The sequence below is a fragment of the Rhipicephalus microplus genome, chromosome X (assembly GCF_043290135.1).
Source record: "Rhipicephalus microplus isolate Deutch F79 chromosome X, USDA_Rmic, whole genome shotgun sequence".
NCBI lineage: Eukaryota > Metazoa > Arthropoda > Arachnida > Ixodida > Ixodidae > Rhipicephalus > Rhipicephalus microplus.
In genome coordinates, this window is record NC_134710.1 from 163455528 (window position 1) to 163477686 (window position 22159).

The following is a 22159-nucleotide window of genomic DNA, read 5'->3' on the forward strand; positions in this document are numbered from 1 at the left end:
GATTGATTTCGTTCAAGACTAACAACGCTTTTTGAGCATCCACTGCTCATTCTCAAAATACGTGCCAGCGTCGTCATTGGATTGTCCCGCGGGGAGCGATAGCCGCAGCTGCGAGTACTCAAAAGCACGCGGCACTGCCTAGACGACGCCACGACCGAGTAAAAAGGCAGCGTCTTCTCGGCCGACTTGAGAGAGACGAGGATTGAGGCCACTGCATCAAGCGACGTTCACGCCTGTCATCTGGAGGCGTCAGGTGGGCTCCCTTTTAATCCCGCTGGAGACGCAAATCGAAGGAGACGGGCGCGGTAGTCACGCTTCTATTAATACCCTGCCTTTGTCGGCATGGTGGCGGTGGCCTTTCACGCCTTGACTAAAGTTTGCTTTGCGTTTATCTTTGTTGGCGGAATTGGGGTGCACTTGAATGACAGGAGTTTGCGTGCGGCGATTAATTACTGAATCTGCCGCGCGCCCTCATAATTCTCAGGTCAGTGATGCGAAGGGAGACCTCCGTTTAGCGAAAGAAAGAAAGAAAGAAAGTAAGAAAGAAAGAGAGAAAGAAAGCAAGAAAGAAAGAAAGAAAGAAAGAAAGAAAGAAAGAAAGAAAGAAAGAAAGAAAGAAAGAAAGAAAGAAAGAAAGAAAGAAAGAAAGAAAGAAAGAAAGAAAGAAAGAAAGAAAGAAAGAAAGAAAGATGCCACGTACTAAACGAGGTCGGCGCTAATTCATTGTTGCCAAAGCTGATGCGAGGTATAAGCTCAATTTTCGTTACCCTTTCCTGCGAAACGCGAATTAGTTCAGTGTTTATTATAATTTTTGAAGTATATACACACGAGAATCACGCGTCACAGATAAAATTAATTCCATATTTGCAGCTATGGGCCATATTAACGGATAAACAAGACTGTAAAGATAAATTGCTAAGATTGTTTTTTTATCGTATTCAGTGGGATGGTAGGGTGGCTTCTAGCTACATTAATACTGTTGCCAGCGTCCGTTAATTGTCCAAGGTCATTGAATTTCGTTAGGCTCCTCCCGCGCGACCCAAGCTGTTCAGTTCAAGTCTGCTGTACACGCTCCGCTACTGCCACTGTACTTGTGCACAGCCCGTTGTGCACAGCCCGCATTCATTTCTAAACATTATGTCAATACATGGAACTGACTTTCCGCCCCCCCCCCCCCCCCCCGGTCGAGTTGCAACGCCCCTTCCCTATAAGAGGTTTTTAGTCTGTTCGGTATTCCGGTAACACAGAGTACCCCGTAAGTGCCATTACATCATGTAGCAGCGCCATCTATACAAGAAAGGAGACAACTAACAAACGCGTATTTTACGACCTCTAAGATTTCGGGAGCGTGACTGATTAAGCCTACAGCATTGATTATTTGAGTAAGTCTCTCGAAAACATTACCGAACGGACACAGATACTTTGCTGTAAAAGGTTAAGGCCATGAGTTTCAAGCAAAGAAAACCATCTACTCGAAGCAAGCCAGCTACCGAGCGCGCGACGGCCACTCGATAGATTCGAGGTGGAAGGCAATCGCTTTTAGCGGCGTGGCCATGGACCATTTCTTACAGGCGCGCGCATTCACAGTTGACGCCCGGTATTCCGGTACACGCTCAGTAATTTGCGTATATCGATGGACCGGACACATTAAAAACCTCTACTATGTCAATGTAGTGGCATGCGCACCCTCCCTTAGGTTACAAGGGGGCACCCCCCCCCCCCCCCCCCCCCGCCCAAGCGCATGAGAAATGGGGACTCATAGAAAAAAATACAGTACAACCGCTAGAATACATCTGATATAAGTCGACATGAAAGAATGTACAGATTTACATTGCGCATACGCAGGTCCACGTTCAAAATATTTCTTTCTCGAAAGGAAATTCTCGTTGCTCTGCGTGTTCGCTAGTAATCAGGGGCGTAAGCAGATAATTTTTTCGGATGAAACGAATTACCTAATATCGGAGGTTAATTGATTGACATGTGGGGTTTAACGTCCCGAAACCACCATATGATTATGAGAGACGTCATAGTGGAGGGCTCCGGAAATTTAGACCACCTGGGGTTCTTTAACGTGCACTTAAATCTGAGCACACGGGCCTACAACATTTCTGCCTCCATCGGAAATGCAGCCGCCGCAGCCGGGATTCAATCCCACGACCTGCGGGTCAGGAGCCGAGTACCTTAGCCACTAGACTACCACGGCGGGGCCCTGATATCAGAGGTAGGGGGGCACTTCCTTGAACTGTTTATTTTTTTCCGATCTCAATGCCATTACAATTATAGGTTCGGCGAAGGGTGGGTATGGGGCGGTGGCATGGGCCTAATTTGCCACTCTCTGGCTACGCCAGTGCTATGTGCATCATTCCATTTTTACCCCCACCCCCCGAACATGCATAAGGTATAAAAAACCTGCGACCGATCTTCCTTACATCATGCGTAGGTAAGGTAGCTGAACATGCTATCCTAAACAGGTGAAGAAACATGTATTTATTTATTTAAAATACCTGCAGCACACGAGTGCATTATTTCAGGGGGGGGGGGGGGAGGTATACACAGCGTAACATATGCTTACATAAAAAGAACTATTCAAAAACTATATGAACAGGAAAACAGATCACAACACAAATGTAGACTAAAGTGTAGCAATATGTCCCTGAAACATGCTTCAGTGTGGCAGTCTGCAATTTCTTGTGGAAGCCATTTCCACTGGGATATTGTGAGCGAAAAAAAAACGAGTATTGGTAAATTATTGTTCCGCAAAAAATTTCTCATAATTTTAGCGGATGCTCAGTTCTCTTTAATAAAAATTGGGAGGTGAAAGGTCAGACTCTTTCTGTTTCTTGGGCTGCGCTTCACATGGCTTATTTGCGGTTGCGCCTCTCGAGTCCACATCGCAGTACTTTCCCAGTAGGACATCAGAGATATCATCGCAGACTTCCTTTTTTTTTTAGAGATCGCAAGTTGTTTTCCATCGGATCACTTTTGTTACCCAGTTCACTGCCAGATAGTGCCGCTTTGCACTGTGGAGGCGAGTTGTTTCGCGTCGCCCTGATGGGAATCTGCTTTCTGTAGCTAACTGCAGAGCCCTCGGGCTTAGCAGCTGCAGGTGGTGCCTTGTGCCAATTTTCCTTTGAGTCGCTCTTCATAGCTCTGATTTCCCTGAGCCAAAAGTCCAGCCCATTGAGTCTTATGACAGGCACTTTAAGGTGGACTTGTTTAAGCACCCCACCACTCACGTAGCTCACCGTTTCAGTGACGTATTGTGCATGACGCCTGGCACAACCTTGGTCACCTTTACCGCAGCTTGGTGCTTTACGGTGGACGGCTGCCTCCTTGCTCTCGATATCTCCACTCTTTTTCTTGCGATGATCATTCTGCGGCGCTGTTGGAGTCTTCTTCTCAAGACTACTCTTTTCCATTCTTCGAGTTAGGCGTATATTGGCGATGACGGCCGTCAGGGATGGACAGCTCACGTGTAAGTAGCTCGCAGGCGTTCCTCGCCTCGCCACACGATGAAAACCTCCTCTACACGCACTCCGGGTAACAGAACTGACGCAGTTTACTCAAAAAGTCAGTTGACAATCCCTGGACTGGCAGTTGTACACGACCAGAGAACTCACATGCGTGACCGGGTCGCCTGCACGAGAGAAGCCAAATCAGAAGCGCTCATCTAAGAGATGTCTTCGAACGATATCACGCTGCGAATACACCGACACAATAATCTCGAAGCATACAGCGATGGTTTGGCCCGAACGGTCGTCTGACATGTTGTTGTTGTTGTTCTCCTATTGCAAGTGGCGCATACCCACTGTGGGGGATTGGCCAAGAATCGAGTGGTTTCAAAATTTACTGTTCAGATTTTGAATGATGGAGGTTTAACAGAAAGATTACCGATAGCCTAGGAAAGTGTATTGCTTAATGTAATGCATGCAAATATTTACATAAACGAATTTATTCTTAGAATAGAGCAATAATATGATTTTATACGTATATAATTATGTGGACCTGTTAGGATAATGAAACTGGTTAATTAGTCAACCTATTAGTTTCATCAATATAGTCCCGGACGGCCGCGCATACTGTCGCATTAGAGAAACCAGAAATGGAAGCTCCAAAAGACAAAATGACAGGCAGAGATAAGTCCATACCAACACCACGTAAAGGTATTTCTAATAGGGTTTTTCGTAATGTGTTAAACCGCCTGCAGGTCAAAAAGAAATGGTCTATTGTTTCCAGTTCATCACAGAATGCACACAGTGGCGAAGGTGCCTGAGCAGACCTGTGTTTATAGAAATTTAGATTTGGTACCCGGCAACGCAGCCTTGTGATAGCTACTTCTTGTTTTCGAGTGCGGCAAAAGTCTCTTCGCCAGGGATATAATAAATGGCGATATTCTGTAGAGTTTGTTAGTGCTGAACCTTTAAAGACTTGCATAAGCGTACGTCTGCGGAATCGAGCAGCAGTCACATAAGCGGATGATGGACAGAGTGGTAGAATTGGTTCGCTGATTGACGACTTAGCTAAGGAACGGGTTATTTCATTTAGAAACAAACTTTAATGTCCAGGCACCCAAACTAATCGTACTTTTCTCAAATGCGCAGGTACTAGAGCACGGAACGCCTTGGTTACTTGATTATCAGCACCAACAGAAAGTGCCGCACAGAGAGATAGGGAATCTGTTATTATGACAGCTGATGTAATTGCTGTATCTAACTTGCGTAAGGCGAGCACCACTGCCAGAAACTCAGCCACAAAAACGGGTATGAAATCGGGTAGTCGAAGGGAATAAATTCAATTTAAAATCGGGCTGAAAATACCAACCCCTGACTTTTCGTCGTATTGCGATGCGTCTGTAGCAATAATAACGTTCGTTGTAATACGGCGCAGGTGATCTTGTAGTAAACCATCCAAAATATTATGGGGAAGTAATTTGGCATTATTAGGAAAAATGTCGTCGAATTGAATTTCCACCGGGGCTAAATTATCACGACTCGGCATGATGTCGTTTATACGTACGTTTAGAGGCTCCAGTAAATTTTGCACAAATATAATTTGTGGCGTGTGAAATCGCGGCCATCTAGCAGAAAAAAATGATTCCGGGGTGGAAATAAAGGCTGTTTCTGAATGTCGTAATGGTGATTCATAAATTCTAAGAATGTCTGAACAGTCAGAAGGCGAATTCTACAAGAAAGCGGAGGGACCCTCGATTCGAGATACAAAACATTGTTGGCAACTGTTTTGGGAAGGCCAAGGCATAAGCGCAAAGCTTCTTTTTCCGCAACTTGTAAGCTGGAACTCCAGAGAAAAGTACACATCCAAATTACAAAATGGCCCGAACGTACATGCGATATATTATTACCAATGTGTTTCTTCTCATACCTATGCGGTAGTCGCTTAGCCTACGTAATATGCCAATGGCCCGCACTCCTTTTCCGGCGATATATTCGATATGAGGTCGCCAGTTAAGCGACGTGCGATAAATTACTCCAAGGTATTTAACAGATTCCAGCTGTGGTATGTCCTCATGGTGGTAAGACAGAGAGATGTTCACAGGGTAATGCAGCGGGAAAACAAGGAGGGCACATTTACTCGGATTAAGTAAAAAGCTGTTGCCATCGAGCCAGCTCTCCAATATATTAAGGTAAGTCTGCAGCCGTTCATATAAGGTCTGAATGCTATCTGCCATTGCAAAAAATGCGATATCGTCTGCATAAACATAAGTTGTTATATCCTGTTTACGTGGAATGGTGCTCATTAGTGAATTAAATAGCACCAGGGAAAGCACCGAGCCTTGCGGTACTCCTCTCGTTTGGGTATGAGTAGATGATGAAAACCCATCTTTAAAACAATAAAATTTTCTGTCTGCAAGAAAATTGTGAACCCACGCTACTATGTATGATGGAAAATCAAGGTATTCTAATCGATCTATCAAAATAGGGTGCTCCACGGTATCATATGCTTTAGCGATGTCTAAGGTAACTAAGGCTGCATATTTTTTATGCCGCCGAGCTAATTGAAGCCGACTCTCTAAATCAACGTGGGCATCCCAAATCGAACAACCAGCCCTGAACCCAATTTTACAAGGACTTAGAATTGACCTCATAGTAATAATTTCATTAATTTGTATATTGATCATTCTCTCAACCAATTTCACTAAGTTCGATGTCAGTGCGATCGGCCTTATGTTATCCAACGTGTATGCATCATTTTCATTTTTTAGCAACAATACAATTTTGGAAAGTTTCCATTCTGGAGGTATACATGCGTTCCCTAAGGAATAATTCACTTGTTCTAGCCAAATATTAGGCGATTCCTGGAGTAAACATTTCAACATAGAGTTCGTAATCCCATCTGGTCCGGGAGCCGTCCTCGGTAAGCATAATACTGTCTGACTCAATTCAGCTAAAGAAACTTCTGGAAATTCATGCAAGTTTACCAGAACGGACTGAATAGCCAAAAAACTAGCAGTGAAGCGGCGTTCTAAACCTTGCGCTATGTCTTCTAGAGAGGTGTTCATTTCTTCCGGCGTTAAGACACATGACTGCAACGTTAAAGGTGCTGGCAATACTTTTCTTGTCCGAAGATAAGCGAACAAGCACGCTTATTTTTAGATTTAGAAAGATAATCAAAATGTCTACTGTCGTATTCTTCTTTCGCGCGGTTCACTGTACGCTTAAATATGCCAGCAAGAAATTGATAGTCCTTCCAGTTTGTTAGGCTCTGATTAAGAAGAAGTTTTTTCCAGGTGGCTTTTCGTCTTCTATAATCGCGCGTACACTCATCATTCCACCGACGAGAGGAGGATCGTTTATTGGAAGGAATAGAAAATTCGGAATTTTTTCTAGATCTCTCCAGCATTGAACCAATCGTAGATGCAATCTCCTTAGTACTGGCATTTCCAAGCTTGGAAATGGCAGAACGAAGGCAGGTTTGAAATTTGCTATGGTTGATGTATGTGCGTTTTGGCTGATCTAAAGTTATTGTTGGACAAGTAATGTCCAAAACTACAGGAAGATGGTCGCTGTTAGTTGCCGAATCCAGAACAGCCCATGAGAAAACCTTGATTGTATTGGAGCAAAACGTTAAATCTAATACTGAGCTAGTTTGACCTCGGACAAATGTTACATGACCTTTATTCAGACAGGAGAGGTTGTGATCAATAGTCCATTCCCACAGTCGCCTACCACAAGAATCTGTCTTTATACCCCAAGACAAATGATGTGAATTAAAGTCTCCTGTGAGTACAACTTCCTTTCTACATGCTACCAAAACGCTATCAAGATAACGCGTACTTTGCACACCGGAGGGGAAGTAACAATTTACAATTGAAAAAGGATGGTATCCGGGGAGACAAAAGTCTAATGCTAATATTTCACAATCCAAGTCTAACATTCTGAAAGAAATTTTCGCCCTATGGCATAATTTACTTGATACAAGGATCATTAAACCACCACCACCTGATGGGCGATCTAATCGAAAAGAACGAAAACCTGCAAGATGGAAATTTTTATCTGGTGTGAGCCAAGTTTCTTGGAGAATTATAATATCAAGATTAAAATTATTGCAAAAGTAATGTAAGTCGCTTGAGGCTGAGAATATAGAACGGCAGTTCCACTGTAGTACCCTCAACTGACCTATGGTGTTGAGCGCACCACAGAGGCGCATGTCGCGCCCTTGTTAGCATCTTCACGCGAAATAGCTAATTCATTCCGTTTAGGTTTGGACTTGAGATTGGTGAAGATAGGGGATCTGGTACGTTTATTAGTTCGTATATCGAGTTCCATATCTGTAGTAGTACTTGTGCTCGGCTGAGGCGAATGTCGGTCCAAGTGCACCTGTGTTCCTGACTGCTTAGCCTTGCCTGCAGATGCAGAAAGTTCGTCCAACACTACATTGCGTAGCTGTGTGGCATCGCTGGTAATGTCTAATACTGCTGGTTCTGTACTAGTCTTCACTGTTTGTCCAATCTGACTTGAAAGAATTTGCACCAAACAGTCGGAAAGGTTAGATATGAGTTTATCCATTGCCTTACTCACTGCTTTTTCAACAGCAGTTTCAATAGCCTGTGATAGGTTGGAGTCCATACTGGAAGTGCAGCGCCCTGTAATACCAGAGTATCCAAAAGTCCTGTCTCTAACTATGTCAATGGCTTCCCTTCGAGAACAGCGGTGGCGGTCAATAACATCAAGGATTTGAACCTCCCGGGAACGAGCGGGACAGTCAGAGCTGTCGGCGCAGTGACTGCCCCCACAGAGACAACACTTTTCCGCTGTTGCAGTACACTTGCTTGAAGGATGGCTCTCTCCGCAGGTGCTACAACGAACGTTAGATTTACATCCTCCCGCACTGTGGCCGAATCTCCAGCAGTTCTTGCATTGAATCGGACGAGAAGCGAGTGGTTCTACTCGGAAGATCAGTGGCCATGATTTCATTTCTGACGGGCATTTTGTGCCCACAAATGTCGCGATGACAGATTCGGTTGGTACCCTCTCGTTGTCGACTATATAGGCGATTACACCGGTAAATTGAAATTACGCCTGCTCCAGAGAGCCTGTCTAGGGTCTCAGCTGGACTCAGCTTGGAGTCGACTCCCCGTACAAGGCCTTTGGTACATGCAAGGTGAGGTAGAATAAAAGCACTCACCGGGGTAGCAGCAAAGGAGGTGCATTTAAGAAGATCCTGCACGCAGGTCTGATCCGGCGACCTACACACGATACCTCCTCGCCCAAATGGGCGCACATCTGTGATGGTCTGGAAATGATTTGAAGTTGTCTTAAGTTCCTTTTGAACCGCCTGAGGGTTTGTTAGTCTGATGAAGCCTCCATTTGTAGGTACCAGTGCCACGGGAATACTGTCGATACCACTGCGGAAAAAGGAGTCTAGCGGTAATTCATTAGACGGCAGGGACGCTGGCCAGGCGGATCGCGCCTGGCCAGGAGAAGTAGTCGACATGAGCGCTAGAGATACGGTTAGACTCAGAAACAGATAAACTATAAAATCGCACTCTAAGACAGAAAGTTAAAACCACTCAATACTCAGCCAAGAACAAACACCCCAGTAGGTTGAGCACGGGTAAGCCAAGCTCCGAAGCTTACGTGTCCCAAAGACGAAGTCTGGACTAGCCTCTCTTGCTCCACGAGTCACGGTGCTGATGCTGATGACCTCTGATGGATGGCGCTTACCCACAAAGCGGGATGGGCCAAGAACCGGGCGGCAGGATACTTAAATGAAACTAAACTGAAAATGAAGCCAATCTGAAGAAGTAGCTTAAAATAATACTACAAAAAAAACAGAAATGTTTGCTGAGCAAGCGGTCAAACCATCTTTTGTTTTTGAAAGACATAACTACGAATTATAAACTAAAGATCTGAAAAGGTAGTGGTTCACTAGCATGGTAATCTTTTAGTTGCGTTGATGTAATCAAACACAGCGGAGCATACATCCCTGTGGCAGTAACCAAATGAAGTTCCGCCAAGTGATAAAATTACTGGTAAATTTACTTGTATTCCTAGCTTTTGTAATGGGGCTACTAAAAATATTTTTCTCTGATAAGAATAACGATGACAGAATAAAAAGAAATGTTCAATTGTTTCAAATTCGTTGCACCAAATGCATAGCGGTGACGCCTTGAGCTGAGCTTTATTAAGGTAATAATTTAGTTGTGAAACTGCACAGCGCAATCTGGTATAAGTGACCTCTAACTGGCGAGATACACACTACTGTTTATTCCAGCAACAGCTCAAATGCTCGAAATCTTTGAATTTATCCAAATTACCTTTTCCCCATTGCAGGCAAGCATTTCGGAACCTTAGCGCGGTTACGTAAGCCGTATCTGGCAAATCTGGGATGGTGGGCCCACCCAGGGATACTGCTGCTAAAGAGTCCGCCATTTCGTTCAAATATAATCCGCGGTGTCCTGGTACCCATAGCAAATGCAGTTTTTTTTACGTTTTTCGGTACTAAATGCCGAAACGTATTCATCAGCTCTGAATTTACTGCCGCAGAAAGTGCATTACAAACTGATAACGAATCTGTAATGATAACTGCTAATGATTCGCTTGAGGGTAATTTACGTAGGACAAGAACAATGGCCAATAATTCTGCCATGAATACCGGGGTATAATCTGGGAGTCGAATCGAAAAGGACCAGTCCAAAGAAGGAGAGAAGATGCCAACCCCAGCCTTTTCTTTTGACACAGATGCATCAGTCGCTATGATATTGCTTATCTCTAGGTGGGCTAGATAATCTGCTAACTGGTCATTTAAATACCTATATGCCAATTGTTTCGCGTTATGAGGAAATATATCATCGAATTGTATGCTAAGCATTGACTTTAGGTTGTGTATTGGACCAATATGTCTAATTTTTACATTCAGTTGCTTTAGTAGCGCTTGTGCAAATACTATTTGCGGGGTGTGTAGTCGCGACCAATGGGCTGCGAGTCACGGGCTGCGCGTGATATCCGAACGAGGTTCTTCTTCTTCGTCGTCTGACATGCTGGCTTACCGACAGAGCAACGACGACGAAGTTGGCATTGACGCGAGGAGGCGAGTGCGCAGGACACGGAATAAAATAGTTGTTTTTTTTGTCATTCAGTGTAGCAGCCGAAATTATCCCGTCCTGTTAAACACTAAGTAATCGCATTATTTAGCCTGCATAGTCCTAAATTGTTCACTTACATTAACCGCCGGCTTCTTGGTCAACCCCTCTTGTGGGTAAGAGCCACAAAAGAGGATCAATTAAGCAAGCAAGCAGAATTTCCCCCCTAATTGTTAATTTTGCGGAGTCCCCAAGACAATTGCCCATTATACTATATATTGTAAAAGATACGCTGAATTGCGCAAAATTACATTAGATGCCGTCTTCTGTCTCGTAAGATTGGAGTTAAACACTACAAAGGTACTTTCTTTAGGGGCTTTGTCCCTACAGTATTCAGTGGCGGGAAAGTTGCCGATGCCTTGCAGCGAGCTTATTACAGCTTCAAAGAGATTGAGACTGTAGAACATAATATTACTCCTAAATTACTTTTTTCCAAATCGCTTTATTCATTCATTTATGTATTGTTGTTGCTGAAATGATCTGCTGCCTTTTCTATATCCGTGATCCCTAATTGTCAGTTTCTGACATTTATTTTTTCCCTTGATTCCTCTCATGAGCTAACAAATTAACAGTAATGCGTCAGAACTACCCGGTTTTTGGCGAATCACCCCGCGTGGGTGTGTGCCACAGATTCGAGGCTCTCACTTCCTTCTTTCTTCTCCCACTTCTGCGCTACAGGGGTGACTCTGGACCGGATGAAACACCGGTGCCTGCACGCTTCTACGGCCGGAATTTCCCATATTTAGGTAAGAAAGCCCAATCATCCGGCTTCTCAAAATGGAGGCTGGTTTCTGCCTGCGGAACATCGTTTCGCAGCAGGAGAGGTACGCCATCACGGTAGCCATGCTTTCTTGTGCTTCTGCTCCGCAATGCGTCGTGCCCCCTCCTGCGCCGAAGGCATACGACCGGCTTCGAGGTTTCGTACGAGGGCTACCACAAACGGGAGTGTCACGTCACTTGCTTCTTGCCATGCTGAACCTTAGCGTCGAACCTCCGGTTGTCACAACCTCACTGCCCAAACAAGCCAGCTCAAGTAATCTGATTCCACCAGGTGTTCGCGATCCGACATCTGCCATTTCGCAGGTACCCACGCAGCCATGACACGACACTGTTTTCAAGGGCGCATTCAAGACGACACTGTGCAGGTGACGTGCCACCAACGAGTGTCACCTGGCGCCAACTGCTTTTCCTGCTATACATCTGCCATCACCGACACCAGCGTCCGTTTACCAACGCAATTCCGAAGTAGCACCGACATCGTCAAGTGATGTGCAAATGCCAGCATGCAGCCTACATGAAGTTGCCGAAGCTGCTGCTTCGTCTAACTACGCCAAGTAAACAAACGAATCTTCTCAAACGACGCTGTGCCGCTTGAGCATTCTCGATGGTCCCAATGTGCATGGTCTAGTCAACGGCTGACTACTTCCACAGCATAGCCATCCTGCTATGCACAGCATAGCCATCCTGCTCAAAAACCGTGGCGTTGGAGGGCGAGTTCAGCTGTAGGGGCAAGTTTTCTGTGTTCGTTACACCTGGCAATTCATTGTTCTTGTATGGGCAGTGTTCCGTAGTAGGTCAATGCCTCCCTGTATATGTGGTAACTGCACCAGAAGCCGGGGTGTTGAGGCAAAATAGCTCTTTCCTACATCTGTGGTCAGGTCGTTTTCTCGGTATGGCGGTGCGTCAAGTACCAACGCAATCAGGATTTCTGTATGGGGTGGATTTATGTTAAGCCCGAAGAAAATTAGGCCTGAAGAAGTGAACTGAAGTGCACAGCGGCAGCCTCGAGGAGAAACCCCTCCTGATTTCTACCCTCGGTTGTGGTCTGGTTAAACAGGGCGCTGGCGGAGAAGTGGTCAAGGATATAGCTATGAGCTTGCTGCTCTAGTCCGCCCAACAATGATGATTCACGCCTTCATATCGGTGCCACGCCGCGGCACTTTCTCAAAGACGGTCTATGGCCACGCATCATTTCTGAGGCTCCGTCCAGGCTTGACGCACTGCTAGTGCGTTCACAGTTGCCACCCAGCTGTCGACGTAGTTCTGGAACCCGTCGAATTCAGGTGGTTCGCAAACGGCCGGCGATTGTAGGGTGGCACGTGAGAATGCCGACATCACTGAGGCGAAGCAGCCGAGCCAGTCTGAGAGCTGCCGGAGGTGCGCCTCAGGTCTCTGCGTTGCTCATATGAGCAGGCCTCAAGTCCTTGTGAGGCAGCTGCATCCAACATGGCGTTGCTTGCGCTCAGGGCCAGCAGGATTGAAGGGAACACCGCGGAGCTTATGGCTGTCGTGGCATTGACCGTGAAGTGCAGTCGCTCGATGGTACGTCCAAGGTTCATGGCGCTGTCGGGTGTGTAACCCGAAGAGGCTGGGTTCACCGTCTCCGAGTATTCAGTGGTTCCCACACTCATTCTGGCGAGATCCACGAGCAAGGAAGTCAGGACGGCGCTCCTTTTTGTCTATGGGAGTAGAGTTCTGGGAATGGGTTGCAGGCCATAAGAAGCGTGAACGGTATTCCCAAAGGACAGGAGCCCATGCGTATTCCCGCCGTGAAGTGGTAGCATGGCGTCCGTTATGCGATGCCCTCGTACCACAGGGGAGGCATGGACGCCGTCCACTGATGGTCCAATGGGAAGCTGAAGTGGCGGTCGGGTTGATGACTGCATCACCAGAGGAAGCGTGAACGGCGTTCGTGGATGGAGAAGCCCGCATTGCCAACGACCCGCGAGGGCACGTACCGGTTGCTTTGGCCATAGGGTTCAATTGTCGGGCTGCGCCTTTGTAATGAGCAAGAAAAGAGACAACACCTGTTCTCTGGACCGGCTTGTTCATGTTAACCTATTGCCCATGGCGCATACCCACTGTGGGGGATTGGCCGAGAATTGAGTGGTTTTATAGAACAATACGCAGTTTTAGCGTGTTGGAGGTTATATATTAGAAATATTACAAATGACCTAGAAAACTGTGGTGCTTGATCTAATGCATCTATTTATACAAATAAAGAAAAGTATTTATTCCTAAATTAGAGCACTACTCTGATTTGTATACGTATATAATGTTGTAGACACCGTCGATAATGATACACATTAATTAGTCAACCTATGAGTTTCAGTAATATAGTCCCTGACAGCAGCGCATACTCTCGCACTGGAGAACCCAGAAATGAAGGCTCCCAAAGACAAAATGACAGGCGCAGTTACATTCGAATCAATACCACATGAAGGTATTTTCAGAAGGGTTTTTCGTATTGTAGCAAACCACCTGCAGGCCAAAAAGTAATGATCAATCGTTTCCAGTTAACCACAGAACGCGCACACGGTGATGAAGGTGCCTCAGCAGACCCGTGTTTGTACAAATACAGATTCGGTACCCGGCAGCACAGCCTTGTGATAGCTACTTCTATTTTACGAGTTTGGCAAAAGGCTCTTCACCAGGAATATAATAAATAGCAATATTCGATAGCGTTTTTCAGAGCTGTGCCTCCAAAGACTTCCATAAGCGCAAGCCTGCGGAATCAAGCAGCCGTCACATAAGCGGATGTTGGAAAGTATGGTAGAATTGGTCCACTCATTGACGACTAAGCTAAGAAATCGGCTATTTCATTTAGAAACAAGCCTTTATTTCTGGGCACCCAAACTAATTGGACATTTCTCAAGTGCGCAAGTACTAGTGCACGGAACGCCTTTATTACTTGAGCTTCAGCACCAACAGAAAGTGCCGCACAGAGAGATAGAGAATCTGTTATTCCAACAGCGGATGTAATTGTCGTATCGAACTTGCGTAATGCGAGCACTACTGCCAGAAATTCAGCGACAAGAGCGGGTATGAAATCGGGTGTTCGAAGGGAATGAGACCAATCTAAATTCGGGATAAATGTACTAACACTTGACTTTTCGTCCCATTGTGAGGCGTCTGTGGCAATAACAATGTTTGTTGTAATACTGCGCAGATGATCTTGTGGTAAACCATCTAAAATATTATGGGGAAGTAATCTGGAATTATTAGGGAAAATATCGCCAAAGTGAATTTTGACAGGGTATGAATTATCACGAGTTGGGATGATATCGCATATACGTACGTTGAGAAGCTCCAGTACCGTTTGTACAAATATAATTTGTGGGTTGTGAAATCATGGCCATCTAGAAACAAAAGTGATCCAAGGGTGGAAATAAAGGCTTCTAATTGTCGTATTGCTTACTCATAAATTCTTAAGAACGTCTGAATAGTCAGAAGGCTAATTCTGCAGGGAAGAGAAGGTACTCTTGATTCGAGATACAACCCTTTGTTAGCGACTGTTTTAGGCAGGCCAAGGCATAAACGCAAAGCTTCTCTTTCCAAAATAATTATAGGCCATAACTTGTAAGCTGGAACTCCAGAGAAAAGTACACAACGAAATTCCAAAATACGATGCACATACATGCGATATATCATTGCATGTATGTGTGTCTCTTCTCATACCTGTGCGGTAGTTTCTTAGCCTACGTAATATGCCAATAGCCAGCGCACCTCTTCCGGCGATATATTCAATGTAAGGTCACCAGTTAAGCGATGTATGATAAACTACTCCAAGGTATTTAACAGATTCCACCTGTGGTATATCCTCATGATGGCAAGACAGGGAGATGTTCACGGGATATTGCAGCGGGAAAACAAAAAGGGCACATTTACTCGGATTAAGTAGAAATCAACTGCCGTCAAGCCAGCCCTCCTAGATATTAAGGTAATTCTGTAGCTGTTCATATGAGGTGTGAATATTATCTGCCATTGCAAAAAAAAAAACGTGATATCATCTGGATAAACATAGGTTGTGATGTCCTCTTCATGTGGAATAGTGCTCAATACTACAGTAAATAGCACCATGGAAAGCACTGAACCTTGCGGTACTTCCCTTGTTTGTGTGTAAGTATATGATAAAAATTTATCTTTAAAACAATAAAATTTTTTGTCTCTGAGAAAATTGTGAACCTACGTTACTATATATGACACAAAATCAAGGTTTTGTTATCGCTCTATCGAAATACAGTGCTTCAAGGTCCCATATGCTTTAGCGACGTCTATGGTAACTATATAAAGCTGCATATTTGTTATGTAGCCGAGCTAATTGAAGCCGACTTTTTAAATCAACATAGGCACCCCAAATTGAACAACCAGCCCTGAACCCAGTTTGACAGGGCCTTAAAATTTTCCTCTCGTTTATCACTTTATTAATTCGTCTATTGAAGATTCTCTCGACCAATTTCACTAAATTTGATGTCAGTGCGATCGGCCTTATGTTATCCAACATGTATGTTGCATTTTGATTCTTGAGTAAGAATATAATTTTGGCAAGTTTCCATTCTGGCGGTATTCATGCGTTCTCTAACGAATAGTAAGACGGTAAGTTGGGCCAGTTGGTTAGGATCCATCGTGAACTTACAGCGCAACACCAGAAAAAATACAGGACAGGGAAGGAGTAGAACAGAAAGAAAAGAGGTCTTTTCTTTCTGTTCTACTCCTTCCCTGTCCTGTATTGTTCTGGTGTTGCGCTGTAAGTAAGTTCACGATGGATTCTAACGAATAGTCCAGGAACTGCTGACCCGCAGGTCACGGGATTGAATCCCGCTTGCGGCGGCTGCATTTTCGATGGAGGCAGAAATGCTGAGGCCCGTGTGCTCAGATTTGGGTGCCGGTTAAAGAACCCCAGGTGATGAAAATTTCCGGAGCCCTCCACTACGGCGTTTCTCATAATCATATGGTGGTTTTGGGACGTTACACACCACATATCAATCAATCAATCAATCAATCAATCAATCAATCAATCAATAGAATAGTTCAGTAGTTCTAGAAGAAGATTAGGTGATTCCTGGAGTAAAATTTTTAACATAGAATTCGCATTTTGTCTCGTCCTGGAGCTGTCCTCGGTAAGCATAATACTGTCTGACTCAATTCATCTACGAAAACTTCTGGAAATTCATGCGAGTTTACCAGCATGGGGCGAAGAGCCGAAAGATTAGCAGTGAAACGGCGTTCTAAACCTTGCGTTATGTTTTCCAGAAAGGCGTTCATTTCTTGCGGCGTCAAGACACATGAATCTAACGTTAAAGGCGTCGGCAGTACTTTTTTGACCGGACGTATGCGAACAAAGTGCGCTTGTTTTTTTTTATTTGGAAACATAATCATTATTTCTCCTGTCGTATTCTTCTTTCGCGCGGTTAACTGTACGCTTAAATACGCCAGCAAGGAATTGATAGTCCTTCCAGTTTGTTGGGCATTGAATATGAATAAGTTTTTTCCAAGCGGCTTTTCTTCTTCCATAATCGCACGTACATTCATCGTTCCACCAACGAGAGGAGGATCGTTTTTTCGATGGAATAGCAAAATCGGAATTTTTTCTCCATTATTGAGCCAATTGTTGATGCAATCTCTCTACCACTAGCATTTTGAGGTTTAGAAATGGCAGAGGGCAGGCAGGCTTGAAAGTTGCTATGGTTGACATTAGAGCGTTTTGGCTGATCTAAAGTTATTATTGGTCAAGCGATATAAAAAAATATTGGAAGATTGTCACTGTTAGTAGCCGAGTCAACAACATCCCATGACGAGACCTTGATTGCATTGGAGCAAAACGTTAATCTATAGTACGCAGCAAGTATGCCCTCGGACAAGTGTTACTTAGCCTTTATTCAGACACGAAAGGTTGTGGTCAATAGTCCATTCCCACAATCGCTTACCACGAGAATCCATAGGCCCCCAGACAAATGATGTCAATTAAAGTCTCCTGTGAGTACAATTTTCTTTCTACAAGCTACCAAAACACTCTGAAGTTAACTCGTATACTTCGCAAAACGGAGGGGAAATAACAATTTATAATTAAAAAAGGGTGGTATCCGGGGAAACACAAATCTAATGCCACAATTCCACTTTGATATGTGGCGTTTAACGTCCCAAAACCACCATACGATTATGCGAAACGCCGTAGTGGAGGGCTCCGGAAATTTCGACCACCTGGGGTTCTTTAACATGCACCCAAATCTGAGCACACGGCCGGGCCTACAACATTTTCGGCTCCATTGAAAATGCAGCCGCCGCAGTCGGGATTTGATACCGCGACCTGCGGGTCAGCAGCCGAGTACCCTAGCCACAAGACCACCGTGGCGAAACTACAATTTCACTTTCCGAGTTTACACTATGAAAGAAATTTCCGCCCTATAGTATAATTTACTTGGTACAAGAATCATTAAGCCACCACCATGAGTTTGGCAATCTAATCGAAAAGAACGTAAACCTGCAAGATAAAAATGTTTATCTGGTGTAAGCCAAGTTTCTTAGAGGATTATAATATCAAGATTAAAATGATTGCAAAAGTAATGTAAATCGGTTGAGGTTGAGATTATAGAACTGCCGTTCTAGTCGACTCAAGTCGACTTGAGATCGGCGAAGATAGGGGATCTACGTTTATGAGTTCGCATATCGAGTTCCATATCCGTTGTAGCACTTGTGTTGGGCTGAGGCGTATTTCGGCCCAAGTGCACATGTGACCCTCACTGCTTAGCATTTTCTTCAGATGCAGAAAGTTCGTCCATTACTTCATTGCGAAGCTGAGTAGCATCGCGGGTATTGTCTGATACTACAGGTTCTTTACTACTCTGTACTTATTCTACCATATGATTTGAAAGAATTTGCACTAAGCAGCCAGAAAGGTTAGACACGAGCTTATCCATAGCTTTACTCACTGCCTTTTCCACAGCAGTTTTAATAGCCTGTGATAGATTTGAATCTATACTAAAAGTGTAGCGCGCTGTAATGCGAGAATATCCAGAAGCCCTGTCTAGACCCATGTCAATGGATTCCCTTCGAAAACAGCGGCGGCGGTCAATAATTTCTAGAATTGAAACCTCCTGAGAATGAGCAGGACAGTCAGAATTGTGGGCGCAGTGAATCCATCCCCAGAGACAATATTTTTCTGCTGTTCCAGTACACTCGCTTGAAGAATGGCCATTTCCGCAGATGTGTCCATGAAAGTTAAATTTACATTCGCACTGTGGCCGAATCTTCGGCAGTTTTTGCATTGAATGGGACGAGAAGCTCAGGGCTCTACGCGAAAGATGAACTCAACGGTCATAACTTTATTTCTGACGGGCATGTTGTGGCCACAAATGTCGCGATGACAGATTCGGCTGGGACCCTCTCGTTGTTGACCTGGTGATTACATCGGTATATCGAAATGACGCCTGCTCCAGAGAGCCTGTGAAGGGTCTCAGCTGTACTTAACTTGGAATCGACTCTCCGTACAAGGCCTTCGGTACATGCAAGGTGAGGCGGAATGAAATCACTCACCGGGGTAGCCGCAAACGAGGTGCATTTGAGTGGATCGTGCACGTAGTTCTGGTCTGGTCCGGCGACCTACACACGATACCTCCTCAGCTGAATGGGCGCACATCTGGGATAGTCTGGAAATTGTTCGATGTGGCTTTAAGTTCCTTTGGACCACCTGAGGGTTCGTAAGTCTGATGAAGCCTCCATTTCTTGGTACCAGTGCAACGAGAATTCTGTGAACACCACTGCGGGAAAAAGGAGTCTAGCGGCGATTCATTAGACGGCAGGGGCGCTGACCAGGCGGACCGTGCCTGGCCAGGAGAATTACTCAACATGATCACCAGAAATGGGGGTAGCTTAAAAAAAAGATAAACTAGACACGACTGCAAAGCTATATACCGAAACGGTCAGACGTTTTCTTCTCACCTGTTGTTATTCTGCTTCCGCTTCCTTTCGCCTAGCAGGCACGCCTGTACCAGAGGGCCTGCTAAGTGAATATATATATATATATATATATATATATATATATATATATATATATATATATATATATACTCTTCACATCAAGCACAACACCTCGACTGCCACAAAGTCGACACGACAATCGTAATATAAACATCGGGCCTCACTGATTATATACGAAAGCTATTGAAGAAGCGCGCCAACATGGCCAATGGGTGTGGCGCAACATTCCTTATTAACTTTATGAGTACAACGGTTATGTTAAAGCAGCTGATGCTTTACTTCAAGACAATGAGGGGGGGGGGGAGAGAAGGGCCTACTCCCACGTATTAAAAACTCACTCGCCGTACCAATTCTATCGAAGTAGGTAACCCTCCTACGAGCCTCTGTGGTTCATTGCGCTGATACCAATAGTTCGTCAAGCTGCTTGAGCAGATGCTAACCGTTATATAGACTGTCAGGGTGGCTTTAACAGTATATCAGAAATGTCCCCCGCTGAACGTCGGATTCAGACTCAATTTTGGATTCGGAGGATGATTCGCAAGTGCCGCCTTACAGTCAAGTAGTGCAAACTGTTCTTGCTATACTGGTATCGCAGAAACGTACGACAATATCCAACATTAGACAGCCCCTCCTAAACACAGAATTTCCACTCAAGCGACAAATGCTTGACTTTTTTTTAATGTCAAACAGATATTTCCAGAAAGTGCTGACGGACCACTTGAGAGATTATCGACATCGAATCCCGCCTCCCGAGGTACTGTATTTTCGCCATTGTTTTTCATAATGGTCTAGTTCAATTGGCGTGGAAGACGCGGATGACGCCAAATAGTGATTCACATACCCTAGCCACCCCGTACAGAAAGCCCTACACTATGAATTGATCACTTAGCGCAAAAGAAGAAATAGGAAGGAGAGAATCACGGGGGTCTTTCATGCTAAGCGAACATAGTTTTCGGTATTTTTGAGAAATAAGACCTATTGAGTCCCAGATGTTCTTCGTACAAGCATACAAGCTGGAATCCTTGAAATTTTAGCTCGAAAATAGTGCTTTGTATACATAACTTCAAATCTGCATTAGCGTTCAAAGTTGGCCCAACGGACCAGCCGAAGAGCTGTGCGTGATGGGGCTCCACATTCAGTAGCATTGGCGCGTCTTGGCTTCGAAAAATACGCCTGACGTCGTCTGCTACATTGCACATCATGCGCAGGATCACGCTGAGATAGGAACGGCGGTGCGTGCTACGAGGTGGATCGCCACGCACGCTTGTGCGTTCAGTTTTTCAGACGCGCATTGTCTCTCAAGCGCAGTTCCGCAGTCCCACATTACCGTGGGTCAGAGTGGCGGCAGTGAACAGGGATGCCATGAGAGATACCACATCCCTCCCTCACCCCATCAAGATTTCCACTAGACAAGAACACATTCAGCTTAACACCATTGCAGAGTTTGTGATCACTAAGTAGCTTCTTTAGTAAGCCCTCAAGGAGATACACGCATGCTTTAATTAGTCTCCCCGTGTATCAGCTTCTATCCCGAAAATATTTCTCAGGCGGACGGAGTCTTTATATTTGGAGACTTCGAGCCAGGGCGGAGCATACGCTGCAGTTGTCACTTGTACTTGCGAAGACCTATACAATGATCAGTGCTCTATGTCATTAGCTCATGGGTCTGGAATATATACGCCCCGCCATTCGTTTCGGGTGCGCTTTGGAAAAACGAAAATCTAAGAAAGTGTACTTAGAAAATTGACCTTGAGAAGCGACCAGTTTTACGACTGTCAACGATGGCTACGTTACCTCTGCAATATTTGAATCAAGCAGGGCTACATAGTCATGCTTCATTCTGCTCGGATATTATAACGCGTGCCACCAACGAGTCATTTATTAACACCATATCAATGTAGAAACAGCTCATAAGTTCCATGTGACATGAAAGTCCTCGTGAGCTATACGGCGAAAGATGATCTCCGCTTGAGAGTTTGTCCATATTATCAAAACTACGACACTTGACTGACGTGACCACCATATTTGACTTATAGAAACTGCAATCCCTGAATGCACATGAAGTCGCACGCCTTTAGCTCTTGTATCTTTTTTCAAATTCGTAAAGAAAACTAAAAAAAAATAATTCTTCGAACAAAATGAATAAACGCTTCAAATATATCAAGAGACCAACACTCTACAGGTCCTCACATCTAAGTATTGAAGCACAGTGAGTATAGGGGCGCAGTCGGAATAGTTTCAACGACGCAACAGAAAAATTGCCTCGACAATCTGCCTCACCTGAGACAGTATGTCATTTTACTCAATGCCCACGCCAAAGCGCTAAAACCCAGCCTTCATCGGCAAACATGCACCTAATTACTCATCGTGTATGTATTTCGCTCCGATATCTTACTCCGAAAATAGAATTATTTCTTTGGGGATTCGGTATAAGGTGTCCCTTACGCTCCATTAATATGGGCTTTGAAATCTACAAAAGACGACCAATGAATGTGCACTGTATCGGTGAAATCGCACGCAAGGCCGATGTGCCCCGGAATGCACTGAAATGTAGCGAAAGGGAGTACACCAAGAGATAGAGCAATCAATTACTTGCGTGAGAGCGCGCCGGTGCGCAAGACCTACCATGATGAGCTCGAATGTCGCAGCTATGTTACGGACGCCGGAAAAGGGGAGACGCCCGATGCCTGCTCCAGCGGTTGGGAGCTTCCGTGCGCCGTTGTACCGCCAGCCGAATGTACACGCTGTGTACGTGCATTCGGTCTTCCTACACTTACTGTGGCCACCGCGAGCGAGCAATCG

General features: G+C 44.9%; 1 protein-coding gene across 7 annotated transcripts in view; it reads right to left on the bottom strand.

The window, feature by feature from the left end:
- LOC119177108 (uncharacterized) overlaps nucleotides 1–22159 on the bottom strand; it is a 70238-nt gene that overhangs the window by 37363 nt on the left and 10716 nt on the right. For 3 of the 7 annotated variants that reach the window (XR_012887077.1, XR_012887078.1, XM_075878111.1), the window contains exon 2: nucleotides 3246–3637. The exons of 2 other annotated variants lie outside the window; for them this stretch is intronic. Coding sequence is in view for 1 of the 5 variants with exons in the window: in XM_075878111.1 (XP_075734226.1) it covers nucleotides 3246–3419 (174 nt within the window). In the remaining 4 variants the exon portion in view is untranslated. Of the gene's footprint in view, nucleotides 1–3245; nucleotides 3638–8643; nucleotides 9004–18913; nucleotides 19027–22159 lie in introns of those variants that run through there. 2 more of the 7 variants (XR_012887079.1, XR_012887080.1) reach the window with 2 other exon arrangements.